At 36.4% G+C, this 24481-nt stretch overlaps 1 protein-coding gene across 1 annotated transcript; it reads right to left on the bottom strand.

Moving 5' to 3' along the window:
- Positions 1 to 1318: 1318 nt before the first annotated feature.
- Positions 1319 to 23528, bottom strand: Mdh2 (malate dehydrogenase 2). The gene is made up of 7 exons (XM_069827995.1): positions 23246 to 23528; positions 22865 to 23059; positions 20087 to 20254; positions 16970 to 17095; positions 14919 to 15056; positions 12633 to 12824; positions 1319 to 1709 (listed from the first exon to the last, which is right to left on the bottom strand). Exons 1-7 carry the CDS (start codon positions 23321 to 23323, stop codon positions 1581 to 1583), a joined length of 1026 nt encoding a protein of 341 aa, XP_069684096.1. The 5' UTR covers positions 23324 to 23528; the 3' UTR covers positions 1319 to 1580.
- Positions 23529 to 24481: the final 953 nt, after the last annotated feature.

Below are 24481 nucleotides of genomic sequence, written 5' to 3'. Positions count from 1 at the left end.
ACGTACAATGTTTATACTTAGTACTGAATACGGTAATGTACATTCATCAATTCATAATACATAATAGTGTAAAAAAAATACTAAAAGTTTTCGTAACCTTATGACAATTTAAATGGCGGTCATGTGACGTGAAGAGCAGTGTAGCCAATGTCGCAACTATAAAGACTATGAAGTAGCATTCGATGAATTGAGCGTAAGAACATTTTGCTTGAGTTTCAAGGAATCCATTGTGCAACAGCAGTGCTTAATGGTAATAACCATGATACTATCCATCACTCGAATGAAATTTTTACACACTGTAGGAACAGAAAATTTCACACTTTCGTATTTAGACTCCTCCAACACTCCTTCGAAATGGGTGAGTTCAAGTTTTAAATTGAAAGATATCTCTGCGCATTGTTCGCAAGGTCCAAGTGACAAGTACCGATGCTACCCTCTACACCAGGGACACAACAGGTTTTTTTGTTTATGTTTTCATGCGTGAACAGTGATGTGCGATCTACGAAAGCCATCCACACCTTCGTCAGACTCTTCTCTTTCACATGATTGACTATTTTTTGTTTTTGACCTAGCCAAAAGTGCCATTGTTTTGGTATTGCCCTTAGTTATTTGGGTGCCGGATACGAAGGATTTTACTGTATCTTTTTTTTTCAGAAATTGAAAGTTTTATATATCTAATTTAATATTATAAAATTGTTAAATTCAATGTTTAAACTATATAAATTTTGCACAATTCATTTGTATTCTGGACTCTCGTGGTCAACTGCAATTCTTCAGTAGCAGACGAAAATTATTAAATTTTATTAGCAGTGATCAATACAGTTTTCAATTACTATAACAAAAGAATCTTACAGGTCAATTTATTTTATTTTATTGGGTTATTTTACGACGCTGTATCAATATCTAGGTTATTTAGCGTCTGAATGATATGAAGGTGATAATGCCGGTGAAATGAGTCCGGGGTCCAGCACCGAAAGTTACCCAGCCTTACAGGTCAAGAACTGGAAATCTAGAAAAGATGATATAGAGTGTGAGGTGGGTCAAACTCGGCTCCTTCAGTTGTCTTACTTTTACAACATTCTCACAATTTACATATATATTTTTTCACCAGCTCTCTGAAAAGATTCCACACCATGTGTACATATATATTTTCTCTGTTCAAGTTGATGAGTCTGTCTATGTTTTAAGATCCTTCTTTGTGATTTCTTTTATACTGACAAAGTTTATTCTGAACTTCGTGTTTGAAAATGTCATTTTCAAAAAGTCTCGAGAGACAGCGCTACTAGGGATTAAGGAATGCTTAGAGAAAGGACGGGTATTAACAGTTCGACCTTTAATTACTTATGCAGTTATTATGTTATAAACATATTAGTTACACAAGTTTCAATATTTTGTACAATAATATACAAATTCGTGTTTGTCTCCAATTTAAACTATGACAAATGCTTCCGTAAATATATATCTACATGATCAAGCCATCCTTACAATTCCAATGTTGCAAATCACACTTTCTTGAGGTTTGATTGATAGCAATAATATGTGCTTTCTTTCTACAGAGTCTCTTTTAATTCTTTCCCATTTCACTTCTTGTTAACGAAGTCTTCTCCTTTTTGAATATTTTTCTTCAATTCTGGGATAGCAGCCACCAGTAATTCATTTTCAAAGTCGGACAGTTTTCCAAGACCCAAATTTTTCTGGATTCCATTGGGCTGTACACAACAGAAGAGAATGATTACATCTAAGAAAATGGAAAATAAACTACAAAACATAACTTCCTTTTTCCAAGAAATATTGTACACATTTTACTAAAATTGAAATTCTATCTTATTTGTTAATTGTTCCATCAAATATTAATAGCATGCTGAGACGGCAAACCATAGCATTATAACATATTTATGTGCATGGACATTACAACGAAGTGAAGAGAAATGACTAGAAGCATTTGAAATGTGGATATGTAAAACAATGGAATGTGTGAAATGCACAAACAGAATAATAAATGAAGCTGTGCTAGAAAGAGTGGGTAAAGAAAGAATAATACTGAAAATGAAAAGGAAGAGAAAAAGAAAGTGACTGGATGCACTGGAAGGAATAGTGAACGGGAGAAAAGTTGAGGGCAGAAGAAGATATCAGATGATAGCAACATTAAGATGCATGGATTGTGTGCGGACACTAAGAGGAAGGTGGAAATTAGTGAAGATTGGAGAATGCTGGGTTTGCAGTGAAAGATCTGCCCTTGGGCAGAAAACTATGAATATATGCTTTTTGACATCCTATTACAGTCAACTCTGGATATAGTGAACATTCGGCTATAGTAACCTAAATCGTTGGTCCTGACCCGCATACATTAAAAAGTACATTAATATTTCCGTTTATAGTGAACCCTTGCTTCGGTTATAATGAACCTTAAAAATTAGTTACAAGAGTTGTATCCTGGCAAATTCTTGTTTGAAGTCAGACCTTCTTATATCAAATTGAAAAAATGTGTAGAGAACAACATTCTAAGTTTCTTACTCCTTTAGTCAAAGGATTAGTGATTCCAAGACAATGAGCTGTACTATAAATCCAGGCAATGTGTGACGATCTTGCCTCACTCCACTCTCGAAAGGTTACCTTTCTCAGGCACACTACTCTACTGTTATTTGTAAACCTCCACTGTCAAAGGGTTGCCTTATGTTCTCAGAAACATTTTCATTATGATGGATAGCATCAAAACATCAGAAAATGAAATTGCCTTCTTTTATTAAAAGGGGATGGATATTATGCCCAGAGCACCCAGAGCATAAATAAAGGTAAGATTCCGATAGCTTTCAAACTCCATCAACCCCCTCCCAGTTTCCATTAAATGACCCGGGAAATTCCAAGGCTGAATACGCAGTCACGCCATAACAGTGTTTGTCATTTCTACCTGATCAGTCTGTTTCTAGTGTTCGAACACATTAAATTGATGTTCATTCTGCAGAAGAAGGCCTGTCGTGTTTGTTCCACCTTTGTTATAAAAATATTCGCTGTCCTTTATTCTACATGTTTTATCTGTTATAAGAATTTTAGCATAGATCTTGCAATTAGTTTTTCATAAGAAATAAGACGAAGTTTATAATATCTTGGTTGTCTGTCTCATGTTCGAACATTGCAGGACACTATTTTAAACCTCTTAATGATTAGAGCACATATCTGTGATTAGTCTTTCATGTGGAAAAAAAAGAAGTTTGTAATGTCTTGATTTCCTCTCTCATGTTGAACATTGCACAATACTAGTCAATACTTTGAACATATTTCATATATTTTGTTTTATTTATTTAAACGTACATTTTTGTGAATGTTTAGTCTTATTAATAAGAATAAAAAACTTCGCCCTACTCCATAGGCATCACAACAGTACATGGAAGTGAAGCACGTAAACTAAAATAACCAAACCCATTGCAAACTGGTATGTTCAGTTCATGTTTGCCGAGTCTCTGTAACCGAAGCTCTCTTTGCGTTAGTTCAATCTTTCCCTTTCCTTACATATGTTCGGTGCCTTTCTTCTTAGTTCCTCCTCTCCCTACGTCTTTATGCTTTAGCTGCATAAGAATGTGAAGTTACGCACAGTAATGAGTATAAGTAATTTTTACTTGTATTTTCAGTGTCAATTCAAAGATTCCATGGACGGGTTTTTAATGGTGTTTAGTTGCATTAGAAAGAAACGGGACTGATGCTGAATGATGAGTGTCGCCAATTTAGTGGGTTTTTTTTTTTTGCTAGGCACAGAAGATATTAGGTAAGTTATTATTTTTACCGAGACAAAAATAAAATTTATTATGGTTGATACAGGGATTAACATACGGCAGAGTCCATATAGGTTAGTTTCTATCTGATGCTTTTCCAATTCACTGCGGGCTAAAGCAGGGAAATGCACTATCACCTTTACTTTTTAACTTCGCTCTAGAATATGCCATTAGGAAAGTTCAGGATAACAGGCAGGGTTTGGAATTGAGCGGGTTACATCAGCTTCTTGTCTATGCGGATGACATGAATTTGTTAGGAGAAAACACTCAAATGATTAGGGAAAACACGGAAATTTTACTTGAAGCAAGTAAAGCGATCGGTTTGGAAGTAAATCCCAAAAAGACAAAGTATATGATTATGTCTCGTGACGAGAATATTGTAAGAAATGGAATATAAAAATTGGAGATTTATCCTTCGAAGGGGTGGAAAAATTCAAATATCTTGGAGCAACAGTAACGAATATAAATGACACTCGGGAGGAAATTAAACGCAGAATAAATATGGGAAATGTGTGTTATTATTCGGTTGAGAAGCTTTTATCATCTAGTCTGCTGTCAAAAAATCTGAAAGTTAGAATTTATAAAACAGTTATATTACCGGTTGTTCTATATGGTTGTGAAACTTGGACTCTCACTCTGAGCGAGGAACATAGGTTAAGGGTGTTTGAGAATAAGGTGCTTAGGAAAATATTTGGGGCTAAGAGAGATGAAGTTACAGGAGAATGGAGAAAGTTACACAATGCAGAACTGCACGCATTGTATTCTTCACCTGACATAATCAGGAACATTAAATCCAGACGTTTGAGATGGGCAGGACATGTAGCACGTATGGGCGAATCCAGAAATGCATATAGAGTGTTAGTTGGGAGACCGGAGGGAAAAAGACCTTTGGGGAGGCCAAGACGTAGATGGGAAGATAATATTAAAATGGATTTGAGGGAGGTGGCACAGGATATGGACCAATGGCAGGCTTATGTGAGGGCGGCAATGAACCTTCGGGTTCCTTAAAAGCCATTTGTAAGTAAGTAATGATACAGGGATTTAGCAGTTTTTCAAATTACACATAAAAGAAAAAATTATTTCTTTACATTGATAACATGAAACACAGTGGTCTGCCTTTAAGAAACAGGCAGTAAATTGAGCCTATGTGCAAGGCTGATACTGCTATTTATTAAAAAATTTAGTGCTGTTTTGTGCCAAAAAATAAAACTGGATTTAGAGTTAGTAATAAGATTAAACTTATTAAATGCGCTATACCAATTTGTTATGAACTGTAATTCAAATTTTCGAGTGTCAATAGAATTTTTATTCAAAAGGCATGTTAGTTTTATATTAGATGCTGCAGCAATTATAAGGTATGATGTAAATAAGTTGATGTCCTTCAATAAGAATACTGAATACATGTGTGTGCATGTTATCCCAGTATTTAAATAATACAGTAGTCCTTTAAAATAAAGAAATTAACATAAATCCTACGAAAATTATGAAGCATGGAAGAATATAATACAATTTTAAATGAAACACTAACTAATGTACTGAATAATTATGGGAAGATGTTCTAGCACTTGTCTGTAGCAGACCAGATGTGCTAGCCAAGTGACCACACTATTTATATTTGCTATGATTGTACTGTTTCCAAACAAAACAATGCTACGCAAATGACATCCATGATGCCACATGTTCATCCCACTCTGTAATATGAAGACTGGTAAGAGCTCAATTTTCATCACTATCACCCTTTTAAGTAAGATCGCTGTTAGATTGTCTTACAACCCATAAACACGACCCAATAATAAGAATAATGATAATGATGTTGATGATGATCATAATAATAATAATAATAATAAAATTGATTACAAGAGGAGACAGTGACGTGAAAATGCGACAAATTAATGAAGTCCACACCAAACTGTAAGTTTTAAAGAATAGATCCAAATGCAGTGAAATCTCCATACAACGATAACAATAATGCTGCTTATAACTTAACATATTGCAGACCCAACATTAATTTCAATAATGTAATGTAAAATTTGCGGATCGAGGAGACGGCCTCCAGATATGGAGGGTAGCTGTGAATATATTGAATAAGCAGTCGCGGACAGCTGATGAGGGGTGGTCCTCCAGCTTGGGGGTTGGGCGAAGGGCTAACAACCCATCACCATAAAAAACAGCTTGTTACAAATCCTTCAAATAAGCCTCGGAAACACAGAATAAATATGGGAAATGCCTGTTATTATTCGGTTGAGAAGCTTTTATCATCCAGTCTGCTGTCGAAAAATCTGAAAGTTAGAATTTATAAAACAGTTATATTACCGGTTGTTCCTTATGGTTGTGAAACTTGGACTCTCACTTTGAGAGAGGAACATAGGTTAAGGGTGTTTGAGAATAAGGTGCTTAGGAAAATATTTGGGGCTAAGAGGGATGAAGTTACAGGAGAATGGAGAAAGTTACACAACACAGAACTGCACGCATTGTATTCTTCACCTGACATAATTAGGGACATTAAATCCAGACGTATGAGATGGGCAGAGAATGTAGCACGTATGGGCGAATACAGAAATGCATATAGAGTGTTAGTTGGAAGGCCGGAGGGAAAAAGACCTTTAGGGAGACCGAGAGTAGATGGGAAGATAATATTAAAATGGATTTGAGAGAGGTGGCATATGATGATAGAGAATGGATTAAACTTGCTCAAGATAGGGACCAATGGCGGGCTTATGTGAGGGCAGCAATGAACCTTCGGGTTCCTTAAAAGCCAGTAAGTAAGTAATGTAAAATTCCCTTTGTTTTAAGATACACTTAACAACTATAAAATTCTCCATTACGATTACTATGAGACTCCCTATAACAAACTCTTCTCTCGATACTACACTAAAATAGGTTGCGAAAGAGTAAATTATGAACTATAGTACACCTGCACAGTCATTTAAAGACTACCTTAACCACCCTCCCACCCCCATCTGTCACAATGTTTTGTTCCTGCCACTCCATCCAGAACAGCTCTGAAATTTTTTGTCCTATTTGGTATTGCACAGTGGAGTACACAAGCAGAGATCAGTGTGTTTCCAGTGTGCCTCTTTGGTGGCCTGTTGTGTTTTAAATTACGTATCATGTGGTTGTCAATCAACAATTCTGAAGATGAGGAGGGAGTTGAAATGTTGGCTAGTACTTTAACGAACTATGTTTTTATATATGTGGAACAGAAGCTTCCTCACCATTACCAAACACTGAGTATAAGGAGCCAATGAAGAAAGTGCTGCCTAAAAGTTATTGTCTGGATGAGGTGGTTTCAGATGATGTTACTAATAGCTAAACTCCAAGGTGCTCTTTTATTGTCTCTTTCCACAGACTCTCTTCCAACTGAATCAGGAAGACGAAGGGCATATGCTACTCTAGAAAACAAATTTCTATTACTTTACAAAAAAGATGTTGCAACAGAAATTCTGTACCAAAATGCTGTGCTGTTATTTGTTAGTAACAAAATAGAACCGGAAAACAATTTTGGAGATGAACTTGTTCAGAATTCTCAAAGCTCTATCATTTCAACTACAGTATTTGAGAAAAAACAGGACTGGGATATACGCGGTACAGTCATTAAGTTCTAAGACTTGATGCCTGGAGGGTAGGCTCCCACAAGAATCTGGATGTATCACAAGATGCCGCATAACACAGCGTACATTTAAACAGAACCACATCCTCCCTCAAATAGTCTCCGTTGGCCGTTATGCATGTTTGCCAACATTGGTATAGCTGCTGGAAGCACCGTTGAAAGATGTTGGCAGGAAGGTCCCGTATGGCTTCTCTTGTGGCAGTCATGACCTCTTCGGAAGAATGAAATCTACGCCCACGTAGGGTTGCTTTCATGCGAGGAAAGAGAAAAAAATCGCATGGTGAGAGATCAGGTGAGTACGGAGGGTGTGGAAGAACTGTCACCTGTTGTCTTGCAAGTTCCTCTTGGACAAGGACAGAGCGATGTGCAGGGGCGTTGTCATGTAGCAACAGCCAATTCTTTGTACGCCATAGCTCAGGTCGCTTACAGCGAATTGAATCTCGTAAACGGCCAAGGATCTCTTTGTAGCGGGTTTTGTTCACAGTTGCACCTTCTGGGATGAATTCCATGTGAACAATTCCATTTGAATCAAAAAACAGTTCAAGCATCACCTTGCCTTTTGACCTGTCTTGTCGTAGTTTTTTCTGTGGTGGTGATGACGGCGTTTTCCAGGTGGCGGATTGTCGTTTCAGTTGCGGATCGTAAAGGAAACACCAAGTTTCGTCTCCAGTTATTATCCGGTTGAGAAACGTCAGATCATCGTCAGCACTACTGATGAGGTCACCACAAATCGTCATGCGATCATCACGTTGGTCTTGCGACAGGATTCGTGGCACACTGGGGTAACACGAGACATGTTCAGGTCATCAGACAGAATTTTGTAGCAAGTACCATGGCTGACCCCCTACTGTTGCTGCGATATCGTCTACCGATTGGGAGCGGTTAGCATGCACCAACGTTGCAACTTCTTGGATCTTGCGTTCAGTTCGAATTGTTTGTGGCCGACCAGTACGCACATCATCTTCCAAACTGTCTCTTCCTTGCAAAAAACGTCGGTGCCACCTAAACACAACACTGCGACTCACTGCGTCCACACTTGCTGCATCATTTGAAACGTTTTGCCAGCAGTTTTGCCTAATTTCTGGCAGAACTTGATGTTTGCCCGTTACTCTAACTGTGACATCTCGGGTTCCGACGTGCGCATTCAAATCACCATCACAACAAAGACTGTAGTTCTGCTTACAGTGCATGCACTCAACTGTCTCTTGTTGGGTCGAGAGACTAACTGACAAGGTATCATACCATGGCGCCAGCTATGCGCTATAGTGCACCACAACGCCACTATGCGCTAAGTATTAGAACTTAATGACTGTACCACGTATATTTTCAAATGTTGAAACAGTGTTGCTACTTTTACTGTGCACCAACTGTTCAAATGTAAGGTCATTTTCAGTCCTAGAATGGATAAAACCATTGATTTCGAAGTAGTGGTCTTTCTATTTTTCCCTCTCCATAAAAAAGAATGTAAAATAGACCGTTATTTCCGACTTCTTCAAACAGGGCTAAGAATAAAATTTAGGATACTTTATCTTTTCGCGGTTTCTATGTCTAATGTGTAAAATACAGTGATAAATATGTTCAGACATAGTAAAATTCAATTACACAATATATTATATACCGTAGGTTTTTCCAGTTATAGGACATAGGGAGAAACCTATGTATAAAAACAATGAAGAAATAACTTAATCAGTGGACTATGTTTAGAAATTAGCAGGCTTTGACAATTTGTAAAACAAGAGAACATCAGGCTTTGACTCAGCAACCAGCAAATAGAGATTGTATAGAATGGGCACTGAGCGAATTTTCCTGTTCTGTTTTTCTGTGTTCATGTGCTTCGTCGGTGTTTACTTCCACTTTTAAGGGCTAGAGGTTAGTGTAATCGAGCACACGCAAGAGTTCCTTGATATAATTGAATATAAAAGTTGAGACACAGGATCCAAACATCACCTACAGACCGATTATTTAGTCCTGGCAGCTCAGCGACGTAAAAGAGGGGAAGTAATAGGAGGAGTGAGGAGAGTTCCGAAGTAGAGATAAGGGCGAGCGGTCGGTGAAGGAATGCAGTACAGCTTAATTGTACTGGAAACATACCGCTCTATCGAACGCATGACATCCGATCGCTTCGAAGGCAAGCAAGTGAATAACCCAAACACCCCTTGGAGTAACTAAATGGACTCGCCTGACCTAGGTACACATCTCCGGCGACTGTCAGGACTAAATAATCGTACTGTACCTTGTTGCATAATTCAGTAACGGCTTTGCTTTCAATAAATTCAAGTTAACAGCTTTTCCTTATTTCTGAGCGATAAAACTAGCTGTAGTAATAATTTTTATGTTTTATATATAATAAATGATATTATAAAATAATGTACATTATAAAATTATGTATCAAATTGGTTTAATATTTGTATACAACCACCGGCGTAGCTAAGGTGCTTGCCTGCCGATCAGGAGTTGGGTTCGGGCGGGGGTTCGATTCCCGCTTGGGTTTTTTCTGAGGTTTATCCCAACCATATGGCAAATGTCACGTAATCTATGGTGTATCCTCGGCCTCATCTTGCTATCACCAATCCCATCGACGCTACATAACCTCGTAGTTGATACAGCATCGTTAAATAACCAACAAGTAAAATTAAAAAAAAAAAAAAAAAAAAATTGCATACAGTACATACACATATGGTTTTACTTCTCATAGGAGTTTTGTTTTCCATTTTCAGCGCTATCAAATCATTACATATTTTAATTGTTGATGGGGTCAATGTCTCAACTCTCACTCCAAAGGAAATCTTAAGTGTAGACATTACAGATAATGACCGATTTATTATTTCATCGGTCCAATTTATTTCGAGTACATAATGTATCTAGACGTATTAATTGTATGGGCTATTCCATATGAAATCAATCAGTAAAAAACCTCGCATTTTTTTATACTCTAATTTTTTCCCTATTTATACAAGGTGCTGAGGAGAGTGCATTTTCAAAAATATGCTATCGAAAGTCAAACAGTTTTTGTATTATTGAGCGACAAATTTAGCGTATTTTATAAAACCAAGCATCTTTCAGCGCTCAGAACTCTGGAACCATTTACTGCAGAACATTGAACGAGAGCTCATTTTGAAGCTGACATTTGGTAGGTTATGTTAAGAAGTAATCCTTATTTTTATTGTACACAGAGAGACAGATAATCTGATTTTACTTGCTTTTAGGCTTTTTGGCCATTTGTAAAAAATGTAAAAAAATACTGAGAAAAAAACCTTGCATTATTAAGAGGGATTCGGTATTGTTTGCTTAGTGGTACGACAATAAGTTTCGAGGGTATTAAATAGATTATTTTCACATGGCGCAGTACTGCATGCACTGGCCGAGAGCTGAAGATAAGCGAGCGTTGGGCGTCATTTTACTCCTGTGTTTATGAAAACTGTGATAAAGCTAGCACAGCCATGACTGCTAGACGACACATTACATGTTTGTCTCCTGGCCTTGCTTGTCTCGGCTATCTCCCGTCTCACAGTCAGCTGGTTAGTTATCGCGCGTACTATTTATTTTCTTTATTTGATATTTTCAATACTTTCTTATCAACATACCATCAATAAAAAATATGCGTTTATTTGTACTTTCAAAGTGGAATCTAACTATACATTTTTAAAATATTTTTTCCTAGCCAAAGGCGTCTTAATGAGGAAAAATCTAAATTTTTCCATTTCCATAAAAAGTAAGAAAATCTGTTTATATGTCAATATAAACTTTAATTTCTCAGCATCAAAATAAACCATGATTTTGATCATTGGGTGAAAGGATTTCGGAGCTACAACAGTTTAAAGTTGCTAATTTTATGAAAATACGATAAATTTAAATATTTTAAATTTAAACATTATGAAGTTCTGATGCCTCAAACTTTGCATAAAGCATTGTATCACAGTTCTCTAAGTACAAAAGAAGTTTCATTGTATTTAGAAATTGTAAGGTCAATTTTCTGTATATTTCAGTCGATTTGAGATGGAATAGCTCGTATGCTTTATATTTCCGCTCTGTCGACTGCTAGCTGGTGTGATGTCAGCACCAACTCTAGGGAAAAAGCAGAATCTCACGCTCAAGCTGGTTTGAAGGTTATTAAAATCAGTCATGCTACATCAAAGATATCGACGTGAAGTGTCCATACTTGTTATCCCCTATAAGCTGCAGCAATCATAAAGGATGACTTCATGGTCAAATCAACAACTGAGAAATGGGTTCTATCTAAAAGTTTTCGATCAGCTACAAAATGCTGTTTGTCACAACTGTGGCAGGTGGTGACTGATAGCTCCATTATGACAATGCTACCGCCCATTCAGCACATCATAATGTAGAATTCTGTGACCAAACGCTGCTTTACCAATAACCAAAAATGTATTTAAAAAATAGGCTTAAGGACTTTACTAATAGACGGTAGTATATTATACACACTATTTAAAGGGTGTAATTGATATCTTGTTATTTGAAGTGTTCTATCAGTGAGGAAGTGTGTTGTGTCAGTGAAGTCTATTGTGTAAGTGAAGTGTGTTGGTGTCAGTGAAGTGGCTGTGCAAAGTATTTGAACAGTGAAATGGTTAGAAGTGTTAGTGAAATCAGGATAGAATCAGTGCAGTGAGTGAGTTGACAGCGAAATAAGTGTAGTGCCGAAAGGTAACTTACTTGTGCAGGTATAAACCTGTCACAATCGTGGGTCTTAGTTCGAACTTAGGGTTAAGATACAAATTAGATTTACTTTAAATGTTATTTTAAGTGACCATGCTTCATTTAATATACGATGCTCCTTGTTATTATTATTATTATTATTATTATTATTATTAATTATTGTTTTTTATTAGTTGTGTTTATTATTAATTGTCATTATTGAGTGTAATTACAGCTGGCGCCAGCGTTTTTGGCGTGTGTCCTATATATATATATATATATATATATATAGTGCCCAGTTTGTGAGCATGTTGCTAGTGCAGCTGAGAATCGTACCCTATCCTGTACACGTCACATCAGCCATTTGCCAAACACAGTTGTCAGACTGACTGTGGCAAATGTAAAACACTCGCATTAATCTTTCCCATTACTTATTTCACACGCCAAAAACGGTGACTCGGACTGTAGTTACCACTGCCACCAGGTATATACCCATTTGCAGTGTGAATAAATACATACATACATGTCTTAACAGGTCCTGCACTATCCAGACTTTGTTTGCCGTGAACTACCCAACTAATGACACAAGTATGTTTACTTACTCCAAGAAGCAGGGGTGTGGAGAAATATTTGGCTTCTGTGATATTTGAGCGGACAAATGCACATTCAATGACGTTGGGTTCTCCTTTCAAGGCCTTGCATAAAGCTATTCCAAAACGAGCTCCAGCAAATGCCATAGACAGTGTGGCTGAGCCAGCACCTGCTTTTGCCTTCACTACTTCAGTGCCGGCTTCCTGTAAAACATAATATTAAAGATCAAACTGAGGTTCATCCAAACAGAAAATCACATATACCCATATAGTAACAATGTCAAAAATCCTTTGTTGATTTAGAGAGTTACAAATTCTTTTTTGATCTAACGCTTTCCCTATCAATGCACCACAGTCCTCAAACAGTTCATTAAGGTACGGTCGCACGTCGCTACTCTTGCTGCTCAACTTTTGTACTGCAGCTGCAAAAGTTGCGTGTCGTGTTCACACATAAGCCGAAAGTAGCACGCTGCACGCTACTTTTCGTGCTGCGCAACCCGAGTGCAGCAAAAGTTGCAACTGGAGGTTGCAAGTCTGTTTGCACACTTTTGCACCCGCAGTCATGCTGCAGGTTTCCATCTCCGTGTTGACTTCTCAATATACATTTTGTGGTTATGTTCGAATTATTAATAAACTCATACGAAAGCTTACTTATCTATTATTTGATTTTCTGTCCCAACTAATATTCAGAAATTGGCATTATGTTTACTATAAAGCTTTTAAAAACGCCTATATACTTAAATGATAACTAACAGCATATCCATGTAATCAATGTTGGCAACCCTCCTGTTTGAAACTACGCTATAGAAAATTAAAAAAGTGAATTATATCGTCAGCAAATATGCTCAGACTGTGTTGTGCATTTAATAACTGTTACAAATAATTTATTTTCATCACATATAACATTAAAATACATCCAAACAATAAAAGTATCATTAGCACATTTGGGTGGCAACACTGGTCGCAACCGCAGCAAAAGTTTCAACAAAACCGATATGAAAAATGCTGCAGCTGCAACCCTGTTCACACGTCGCTACTTTTAAGCTGTGTACAGCATGAAAAAGTAGCGAACAGCAGGTTCGGCAGCCGCTACTTTTCGGGTTTCACCGTTGTTCACACGTCTCAGTACGAGAGTTGCGCAGTTTTTTGTACTGCATCGCTGCAAAAGTAGCGACATGTGACCGTACCTTCAGAGATATGACACCTTAAGGGGTGTTACAGTTAGTCTTATGCTTGACTGGAGAATGACAAGAGCCAACACTTGCCTTGCAGTGCAGCACTACTAAAAATATAGTTAAGAACTTCAGAGTATTTTATTTTCTTTCTTTAATAAGGTGTTAATTTTCTTTTTCTGATATTTCGTACATGCCTCCTAAACAGCTACTTATATACACACGGTCTTACTAATAAAAACTCTATATACAGACGTTTAACTGTCTTATACAATGAGTAGCTCGTTTATACACTGTGTGTAAATTCCTTACTAATAATCACTACATATGTCGTGTATAACAGTGTAACTGTTACACAGCTACGTCATAGTTTCGTCATTACTTCGTTACGAAAGGTAATAGAATATCTGAGGTTCTCTATTGCATCCGGTAGAGCGCTCTAGTGTGGCATGTTAAATATCGATAGTACAACTGGCTCTAATCGATTACCACACTACATTTTGGTCTAAGAGTACAAGCTACAGCAATATTATTCTAATAATTCTATGATTTTTGGTTTGTTCTTCTGTGGTTACAAAGCAACCATCATCATAAAATGAGTCGATACGAACAGCTGTTAGAGGGATGGCCATTTTTTCGCTATATACAACGCTTAAACAAGGGGTTTCGTGTATATAACTACTGCAAAGCAATTCCCATTGTATAGTTACAGACTGTTTATACGTCCATAGCTTATTCATGGTTTATTAGTAACGTTTTCTGTCTCAACTCTGCATAAGTCTCGTATAAAAACTATACACGGTTTATTAGTAAAACTGATAATATATAAGAGGATGCTATGCATATATCATAGAAACAACTCTGCATTTGTTCCTTGGTATTTTTCAAACAAAGTATTGATGCCAGTAAATATCTAAAGCATAAAAAGGCGAAATTAATATGTCAACATAAATTAATAATTACGTGTTAAATATGCAAATTCTGTGTGTACCAGGTAATGACTATCATATCAATATTACAATAAAAAAACACACACACATACAGTTACTCACACAACCACCCCCCCCCTTCCGCTCCCTCTCTCTCTGTGCATCTTTCTTCAACTTATGCTATAAATATACTCTACCTGTATCCTCTCTGTGAGAGCCTTCAGTTTGTCCTTGTTAAATTCTACAGTGGGTTTTGCCTGAGAAATCAGAGGGATGATAGTGACGCCAGAATGTCCGCCAACCACAGGGACGTTCACTTTTGTTGGGTCCAAGTTCTGTTTTTAGAGAAAAATGAAATTCTTATAAGTAACATTATGAAAATGGGTATTTGTCGAATACAGGGGGGAGAGCCATTAATCCTTCCCATTGAAGGCTTTAAGGAACCAACCTGGATAAATACCCAATGTCCCATCCCTACCTTCCCGTGGTGCAGCTGTTATAGTCCCGACGCTGTTATTTCCGGTGTGACTCCGCCTCTTTGCTTACGTCTTAGAAAGTGAAGGCTCTATAAAGTCTAGGTAGATAGTCTCGTTCGCCTTTTTGTTCTTATGTAGCCGAGCTATCATACGAGGAATGTATTTGTCAGACCGTTAAACATTATCATGTCGTAGCTCCTATGATAATAAATCAAACGCAATGTAATTCAGCAAATAACTGAGCAGCAAATGTCTTCGTGTGCTTTCTGTGAACGCCAACGAAAGAGCTAAAATGGCGGGCGATTATATTAAGTATTTATCGAGCCTTAAGAAATGAATCAGCGAATCACAAGACGCACACCTTTAAATGTAGCCGACCTGCAACGCGATTGGCTGCCGGAGATTAGAGTGACGGGACTATAGTAAGCATAATTTTACAAGCTGAACTAAAGGGAGGGACTAGTCATCAATTAGCACTGGTCAGTTTGATGAGTTAATGACCGAATTTGGTATAATTTTTCTCTATTCAATACCTAATTCCCTCTTTACCCTTTCCTATCCAGTCCTCTTACTTTCTTTGACCCCGATGGTATTAAAGCATTCGAGGCCTAGGGGTTCATTTCACTTTCCTTCCTCCTCTTTCTACTTTTCTGTTCCTAGTGCTGACAATCAAGAAGGCTAACTGTTACTCCACAGCAGTGGACTCAGGAATATCTTACCGATATTAATAATGTTCTGCAATTGTGAAAAGTACCGTAGAGTCAATTTCAAATATGCAAGTATAGTATGTGTTTAATGGAGAAAACATCTAAGGAATATGAATTTTTCTACATTAATAAGTACGTCATTCCTTTTGGTTACAGAAATAATCAGCAAGCAAAAAATATTTTACGTCTATATAATCATGAAATTAGAGGTCCGTTTACTGCTAATTTTGGTTAAGAGACAAAATGATGGGTGATATTCCTGAGTAAAATATTCGTATATATCAAATCACAGACAGAAATAAGTATACACTACATATTTTCTAAGTACATTTTTATAAATGGATGTCGTATGTTTGTAAGTTGTTAACTTATTTACAAAAGTACTGTGATTTACACAAAATAAAATTCTTTATAAAAGCCGTTCTCTTGTTTTAAATGTTGGGATCGAAATGATCTCAATAAATTACAAAGGCAATAATATTATCTAGCAATAAACTCAATATTTTGCAGTTAAGTTCATTACTAATAAAAGGTTCTCAATTTGTAAAAACAAGGACTTCAATGTTAAATTCAAGCAATCCTCAAAAGTTATGAGACAAAATAGAAATTAAACTAAATCAACCATGAGACAACCTAATGTTTTCAAATTTCCAATGAATACACCACATAATATTTAGGTAAAATTGAAATGGCAGTCTCTCATTCTTCAGTCTCCCTCCCGAACAAAATATGAATATCTGAAGTGCAGCTAAAATTTATCTCAGAACATTTCCAATCTTCTAAGTACTCATTACTTTAATTATTGTTATATTTAGTTCACATCTTTTCCTTGTTAAATACTTCACAGCTTCTCTTATTGCTGTACATAAACCAACAATATCCAGGTTTGAATTCGTTAAATCTTAAATATAATTTTTATCTTCTTGTTTATTTTTGTGTCTTTCTACGTAACAAAGAAATTTATTACCAAAACAATTCCAATAGTGTGGGGACTAAAATTATCTCCCAAATTAAAAATGCTGGCATAACAACTGTCTGTACAACCAAATAGTGAACACCATGTACCTTGGCTTCAGCCACGAACGTGTTAGCCCGAACTACATCAAGAGTGGAAACACCAAAGATTCTGTTTGGATCATAAACACCAGCCTTTTGAAAAACTTCAGAAGCAATTGGCACTGTGCTGTTCACCTGAAACCAAAATGAACAAGAAATGTAATCAAATTCAACCATAAGAATAAGAAAAATAGATAACTGTCATATATGTCTTTAAAAATTTACAAATCACACATTTATGACTGATAATAATCTTTGCATTTAATCCTTGTATATTTCAGCAAGTTTATATGGTGCAATGGCAGGACTCTTTAACTTGTCACTATTCACACCAACTCTAAGAACATAGCTCACAGATTTTGCTGCTACTGAAAAGCATAGACCACTTAGTTCGTCAGAGACTATCCAGAGTGCACCACAGGCAGTGCATCTACATTACACTCATAAAAATAGGATGGAAAATTATTGGAATGTCACAGGAGAACCAAAGTACCCGGAGAAAATCCTTAAGCCGAGTGCACTATCACTGAGCCACTATGATATTTAAGTAACAACGTTAAAAACGAAAGAAATGTTTATCTTTGTTAGCCTACACATGTGAAAGACATTAATAAAAAAGCAACTTGTAATGAAGTTACTACCAGGATAATAACATTTACATTTCGTGGAAATTTTTAAGTTAAATCTCTTACCAGTTCAAGTGGAAATCTATTATTTACTGTCAAATTTAATTTTTTATTTCTCTCCAATCTGCAGTCATTACTTCGGAAGTTAATACAGTAATAATAGTAATAATAATAATCCGTGGCACTACAGCTCGTGAAGGGCCTAGACCGACCAGCGGGCTGCTGGCCTCAGGTGCACATGCCGAAGTAGAGGTGGATGATCATCCAACCAAAATGGAGGTATCGCTTGGTTAGCACAATAATCCCCCCAGCCATTATAGCTGCTTTCACAACCGAATTTCGCTACCTATCATAGCTCCCCAAGTGCATCACAATGCTGGGTGGACACCGGTCCCATACACTGGCCGAAATTTCATGAGAAAATTTCTTCCCCCATAAGGACTCGAACCAGTGCGCATTCCGTAATGCGGGTCCTAGGCATGATGCCTTAGACCACGACGCCACGGCATGGTACAGTTAATAGAGTATGTTACTGAAATTTATACACACAGGATTATTGAACAGTTGGAGTGGATTTACCAGGAATTCTCTAGTGCAACGAAACACTGATACAGGTACTCGACATAGTTATGTCGCATGACGATTTTCTTTGTTTTATTTTACATGGAGATTGATTAGGCATGCTACCATCTTCTTGGTAGCACAACAACTGGGTCAGAGAGAAGAAAGCAGCTTCGGTAAATTTCTGTTTCCTGATATTGTGTACTATCAACCAGCAAAAAAACTTACGGGTGTTTGAGAATAAGGTTCTTAGGAAAATATTTGGGGCTAAGAAGGATGAAGTTACAGGAGAATGGAGAAAGTTACACAACACAGAACTGCACGCATTGTATTCTCCACCTGACATAATTAGGAACATTATATCCAGATGTTTGAGATGGCAGGGCATGTAGCATGTATGGGCAAATCCAGAAATGCATATTAGAGTGTTAGTATTAGTATTTATTTATTTAACCTGGTAGAGATAAGGCCATCAGGCCTTCTCTGCCCCTCTACCTGGGGATTACAGCTATAATATGAAGAATAAAATTACAATTAATATTAAATTTACAATTACAATAAAAATTAAAGTACGACAAGATTACCTGATTAATGAAAACTAGACAATTTATCATAGAAGTTAAGAACAAAGAATATTTTTGTATTTACTGAATTACAAATTAAACCTAGAATAACAAAATTCTATAGTGATGAAATTACCAGTGGTAGTTGGGAGGCCAGAGGGAAAAAGACCTTTGGAGAGGCCGAGACATAGATGGGAGGATATTAAAATGGATTTGAGGAAGGTGGGATATGATGACAGAGACTGGATTAATCTTGCACACGATAAGGACCAATGGTGGGGTTATGTGAGGGTGGCAATGAACCTCCAGATTCCTTAAAAGCCGCAAGTAATTATATCGTCATTGTTCCTGCAATAACTCCTATGTGACATATTTATCAATTTTAAGATTTTTGCTCTATTAAATAACTTAAATAGTGATACAGCAAATAATAAACTCTCCTATATGTAATTATATTTCTTTGTTTCGAAAATGTAAGAATTCACAGTCTTCTATATACAGCTGCCATAGGATGAATAAATGTGTTTTTTTTTTCTTACTGAAAAATTTCATATTTTGCACATAGGAGTTATTGCAGGAACAACGACGATATGTGTGTGTTATTCAAAGTTCTTAATCATGACTCATTTGCCGAGAAAAGAGTTTCACAAGATAAGAGACCACACAAATTAGAAGAAAGTGCATAAGCTTTCGCAAACCGAAAACAGATGTTTATTATTTTTGCATCTTGTATGAAAAAATTAGCTGAGAATCTTTAGGATTCTTGCAGAGAAAACTATCAACAACGTAAGAAGAAAGCTAAAAATGTATTGTGATTTGAAGAATGAAGAGATAATAGTTTCTCATATCTACTAAAATGTTCATTCAGCAGTGTATATATTCCACGAGTTTTTCATTTCACAGTTTTAAGTATTCTGTATTGAATTTTGAACTGAAATGCATATTAAAATGTTCATTGAAATTATTACATGGAAAAGGACAGAAAAGTTGCAGTTTTATTTTGGAAATAAATAAAGAAGCACAATAAGAGAAGTGCTACTCATACTCCAGAAAAGGATAAACTTCGTTTATTTTTCATTTAGTTTATGTTCCCATTTAAAATTTCCGTAACATCCTACATGTGAATTAATAGCAATCTTAAGATGTAAATATATCTCACTTTGTCATTTGTGCATATGTATCCTTCTTTTGACAAAACCGTCAATTAGTTAACATCCACATTTTCTTTAAAACAGTGTATCGTCTACTATTTTTATTATTGAAAATGTTTCATTTTTACAAAGATAGTAAATTTTACCTCATTAGTTCACTACAGACACTTCATTTCAAATAGTTTGTCTACACTACACCCAACATAGAAAGTTAGAAGCACTTACAGGATTGGAAATAATGCCAATAAGTGCCTTGGGGCACACCTCGGCACAGGCCTGGGCAAGGTCACGGACAATGGAAGCATTGGTATTGAATAGATCATCCCGGGTCATTCCAGGTTTCCGGGGTACTCCTGCTGGAATAATTACAACTTCTGCTCCTTTCAAAGAATCCTGTAATGAATAGAGAATTGATCATACATATAACTCTAACTTGCAATATCTCTTGCTATAAAGTAACTGCAAAAGGCATTACAAACAACCAGTTGGTGTGGCCACATATCTAATGATCAGGGCCGGATATTTATGGAGATTGCGAAAATCACGACGTAATATGCAATAGATTTTTAATAATCTTTACGAATTAAGTAATTCTGATTAATAATATCCGGTTAATACAATCGCGAAATATGAACACATTTGCGAATTATTATTATTATTATTGCGTCGTTTTATAGCGAATATCATATTCTGAATTCTTTTTTCGGATTTTTTTTCACTTGAATTTGTTATATATATATATATATATATATATATATATATATATATATATATATATATACACACACACACACACAAGTAGGCTACATTACATGGTATTCCAGGTGTTCTGATTAGATTAGTGAACTCAGAAGACAGAGAATTCAACATTTCACTAATAATTTGAAAGTGTTAATTTGAGGGCTGCAAGTTTTTTCGTTTTTAATGAATGTGTTTTAAATACTGTCTCAATCCAACAGATATTGTCTATTAGCCATACCGCACCTTTACCAGAACACAACGAACCTTAATGTTAATTATTTGCAAAGTAATATTCATACTAAGTTAATACTCCAATTCCAAAATAATTGTATTTTCCAAAATTTCCATTAATCTCCGCCAAGAGTACAAATCAATCTCCAACATTCTCCACTGACACCAATATTAAAAAACACAAATGATAAAATTAATCTCCATAAATACTTGCCCCTGCAAATGATCAACTAACATCATAAGGAACTACTTAACTGTGTCTGAAGGACAATAAAATGCTGATATTCTAACCAAATGAAATGGAAAATATGCACTATATTTTCATGTTTTCTAAAACAGTAAAACAGATTCTATGAACCTTAACTAGGAGTGCGAAATACGTTATTCAATCAAAATAGGGCCTACCTCTATTGCAAATACTGTATTTTAATTGTCCTTTCACTGATTAATCTTAAAACGTATGTATCATCATAGTATACATTCAGATTTGTTATGGTTATTCTCACTGGCGGCTTGTGTTGTTGGATGCATTCAACTGTCCATTATTTTTGTACTCAAAACAAAGTGATGGTTGATTCAGGAAGGCACAATTTCATAACCTACTATGGGTAGATTCATTTATGGTAGCACCTTTCATTACAGAGAATGACTGCTTCGTTTCGCCAGAATTCATGGCACCATAGTCACAAGATTAAACACTGGCTCAGGCTCTTTTCTTGAACCATTTTTCTTCCTAATGCTATAGTGAATGAACCGTAATTTCAGGAGGTTATTCTGTGACATATTTCAAACGAGAAAGTTTAATACAATTTTGCTCGTTTTTCTTCCTTTTAGAGATAAAAATTGTTTTATATGAAACATTTCATAACGTGTTTTGGGAAGGCCATTGATTTAATTCCCGATATACTCAGTCAATTTAAGGGCGTAGTGTATTATGACAATAATTAATTGAAAACATTTTAGTTTTTTTCTTTAAATGAGCAGAAATTTGATCCAAACAAACGTAACTTTTCATTCTGCAAAGAAATTTTTAAATGTTACTTACAGTCAATCTTTACAATAGTGTTACAAAAGGAAGCTGGATAGCAAGGACTCCCCACCAAAGACACTATGGGATAACGTGGGAGAAGGGTTTGGGTGGAGTAGCGACATTCTTAGACAAATGAAGGGTACACAGGAAAAACGATCAAGGTCCATCAAAAATCGAAATTGAGTTAATGCCATCTTATAGTGGAAAGGAAGTACTATCATGTGGTCTAGCTAGTAATAAGAAATAATCGTTCTTGACATTCCACTACGTCAATTTCTATTAAATACACACATAACAAAGTATTAAGTGCTTAAACTTTAAAACTCGTTTTTCTCGAAACTTTCTAAAATGGACCTTGATCGTTATTCCCGTGTACACCTTCAAATGTGAATACATGCAAGCCTAAACTAATCTAATGCAACCTGCCACGGATTTGACCTACGAAAGCTCACCTTTTCTCTGTAATTAGTAAGGAAAAGTGCTGCCCCTCCCTGTCAACTACCCTTTCCACCTCGACAGAGCAATCCCTCCTTGTCCAAAACCGACATTATCTGGTATAGCTTGAATTTTATGGGAAATAACTTATATATTTTTTCTCTATAATAAAGCAGTGGTGAATTAGAAAATTGGCTTACCCCTCGTCATTTTTGGCTCACCTTGATTTAATAAGTACATTCATATCAGGCATTCCTCATGTTATGAACTGGTAAAAATTTTAAAATATAAGGAAGGATGGAAAATTAAAAATTAATTAAACTTTAGAGGAATTTCTATTACTATCAGGTGTTATCTCGACACTGCTAAGTGGTGCTGAAATCAAAGATAAGAATAACATCCATGCATATTATTACACAGATAATGCCCTACCCTTATTAGATACCGGTATACTTATCTAATCTGAACAACACCAGCAACTATCTACACCGAACACATCAGCAGAAATGGAAAAAATATAAGACATTAAAATAATGATATTCTGCAACTGAATAAAATATGGGTACCTTTAACTGTTCTGGTCCATTATACCCTTTCACTTTGGCAGGTGTTTCAATGTGGCTAAGATCAGCGGCAACACCGGGAGTATGTACAATATCATACAGTGACAACTCTGTCACATAAGGAGATGCTTTAAGGAGCAAGGCAAGAGGCTGTCCAATGCCACCACTCGCACCACATACTGCGACTTTTGTATTCCTCTGAAAATAAATAAATATAGAAATTCTCTACACTATCACTTTACGCAAATATATTTCAACTTCTACATTATCAGTAATGTTTTCAATCACTTCACAAATGATCTTTGCACTCTACAGTATAAGGGACTAACCAATAAGAAAAAAAAAAACTTAAAGTAATACAATTTACATTAAGCCGATATCTACCTGCGCAGATGTACCGAAGTTCTTGGCGCTACTGTGAAGGACAGTGACAGTTTGAGGCTTTACAAATCGTGAAAACATATTTATTTTATATATTTGCTAAACTTCTTCTTTCGGCTTCTTCACCTGACGACCTTGTAGGGCAAAGAGATTGGAGCATGCGCGAAACTAACCTAGATACGAATGTTGCGTATTCATTCTGTACATAAACCATGCACTGCCTGCTGTGAAACCAGACTTTGATATTTCACTGCCTACTTGATGCGACATTTCATTACGTAACGACTGGAATGGGAATGTCATAACAATCATTAATCCGATTGTGATGTCAGCGGCTTACGCCGGCTAGCGTGAAGCTTACCCTGATTTGTGTACTTTTACGATAAGCCACGACCAAAATGTTATAATCATGCTTCGTATGTGACATGTGTCAATGAGATGTCCTGTATAGTACCGGACTGTACCCTCCCCACGTTAAAAAAAATCTCCTTGTGCATGTAGGCCTACAGTTGGGTAGAACCAGTAACGAATCAAGAATGTTATGGGCCCCAGGCAAAAGTGGGCCAATAATTGGGCCCCTTGAGTAAAAATAATAAGTTAACTCATCACAGTCATAGGCGCCGACTTTGGAGAGTCAAGACATTTTCTGCCCCCTCAACTTAAAAAGCCAGTGGCGTAGCCCCCTCAATAAAATGATTAATAGAGGGGCCTTCCAATAATTCGAAGAGGGATTCCTCGTGTTTAAAAATATAGTTAATTTGTTTAAAATGAACTGGGACATAAGCCAAAATTAGTTATTTCAAATCCATAGAAGGGGTCAGCTGTCGCAATAAACATGTTTCTCCCTCTCTCTTGTATGGAGGAGTGACCCGAAGACTTGCACTCCAACCTGAGGCTTCCTGTGCATACCACTCCTATTCTGTGAATGGTTGGGTAGCCAAATGGCCGTGCTCTTGTACAAGTACAGCAAGTCACACTGTGAATTTAATCTGGGCTATTGTATGGATGATGATGATGATTATGTGAATTAATGATGGCGAAAAGAGTCAGAGGTCCAACGCCGAAAGTTACCCAGTAATCCTGCTTCAATTGGTTGAGGGAAAACCCCAGAAAAAAACTCCAACCAGGCAACTTGTCTCAACAAGGATTTGAACCTGGACCCGCTCATTTCATGGTCAGACGTGCTAACCATTACTCCACAGTGGTGACCAATGAACATGTTAATGTGTTTGTTTCTGC

The sequence above is a fragment of the Periplaneta americana genome, chromosome 6 (assembly GCF_040183065.1).
Source record: "Periplaneta americana isolate PAMFEO1 chromosome 6, P.americana_PAMFEO1_priV1, whole genome shotgun sequence".
In the NCBI taxonomy this organism is placed as follows: Eukaryota; Metazoa; Arthropoda; class Insecta; order Blattodea; family Blattidae; genus Periplaneta; species Periplaneta americana.
The sequence above is the reverse complement of the archived record's forward strand: the minus strand, read 5'-3'. Positions and strand labels throughout refer to the sequence as shown.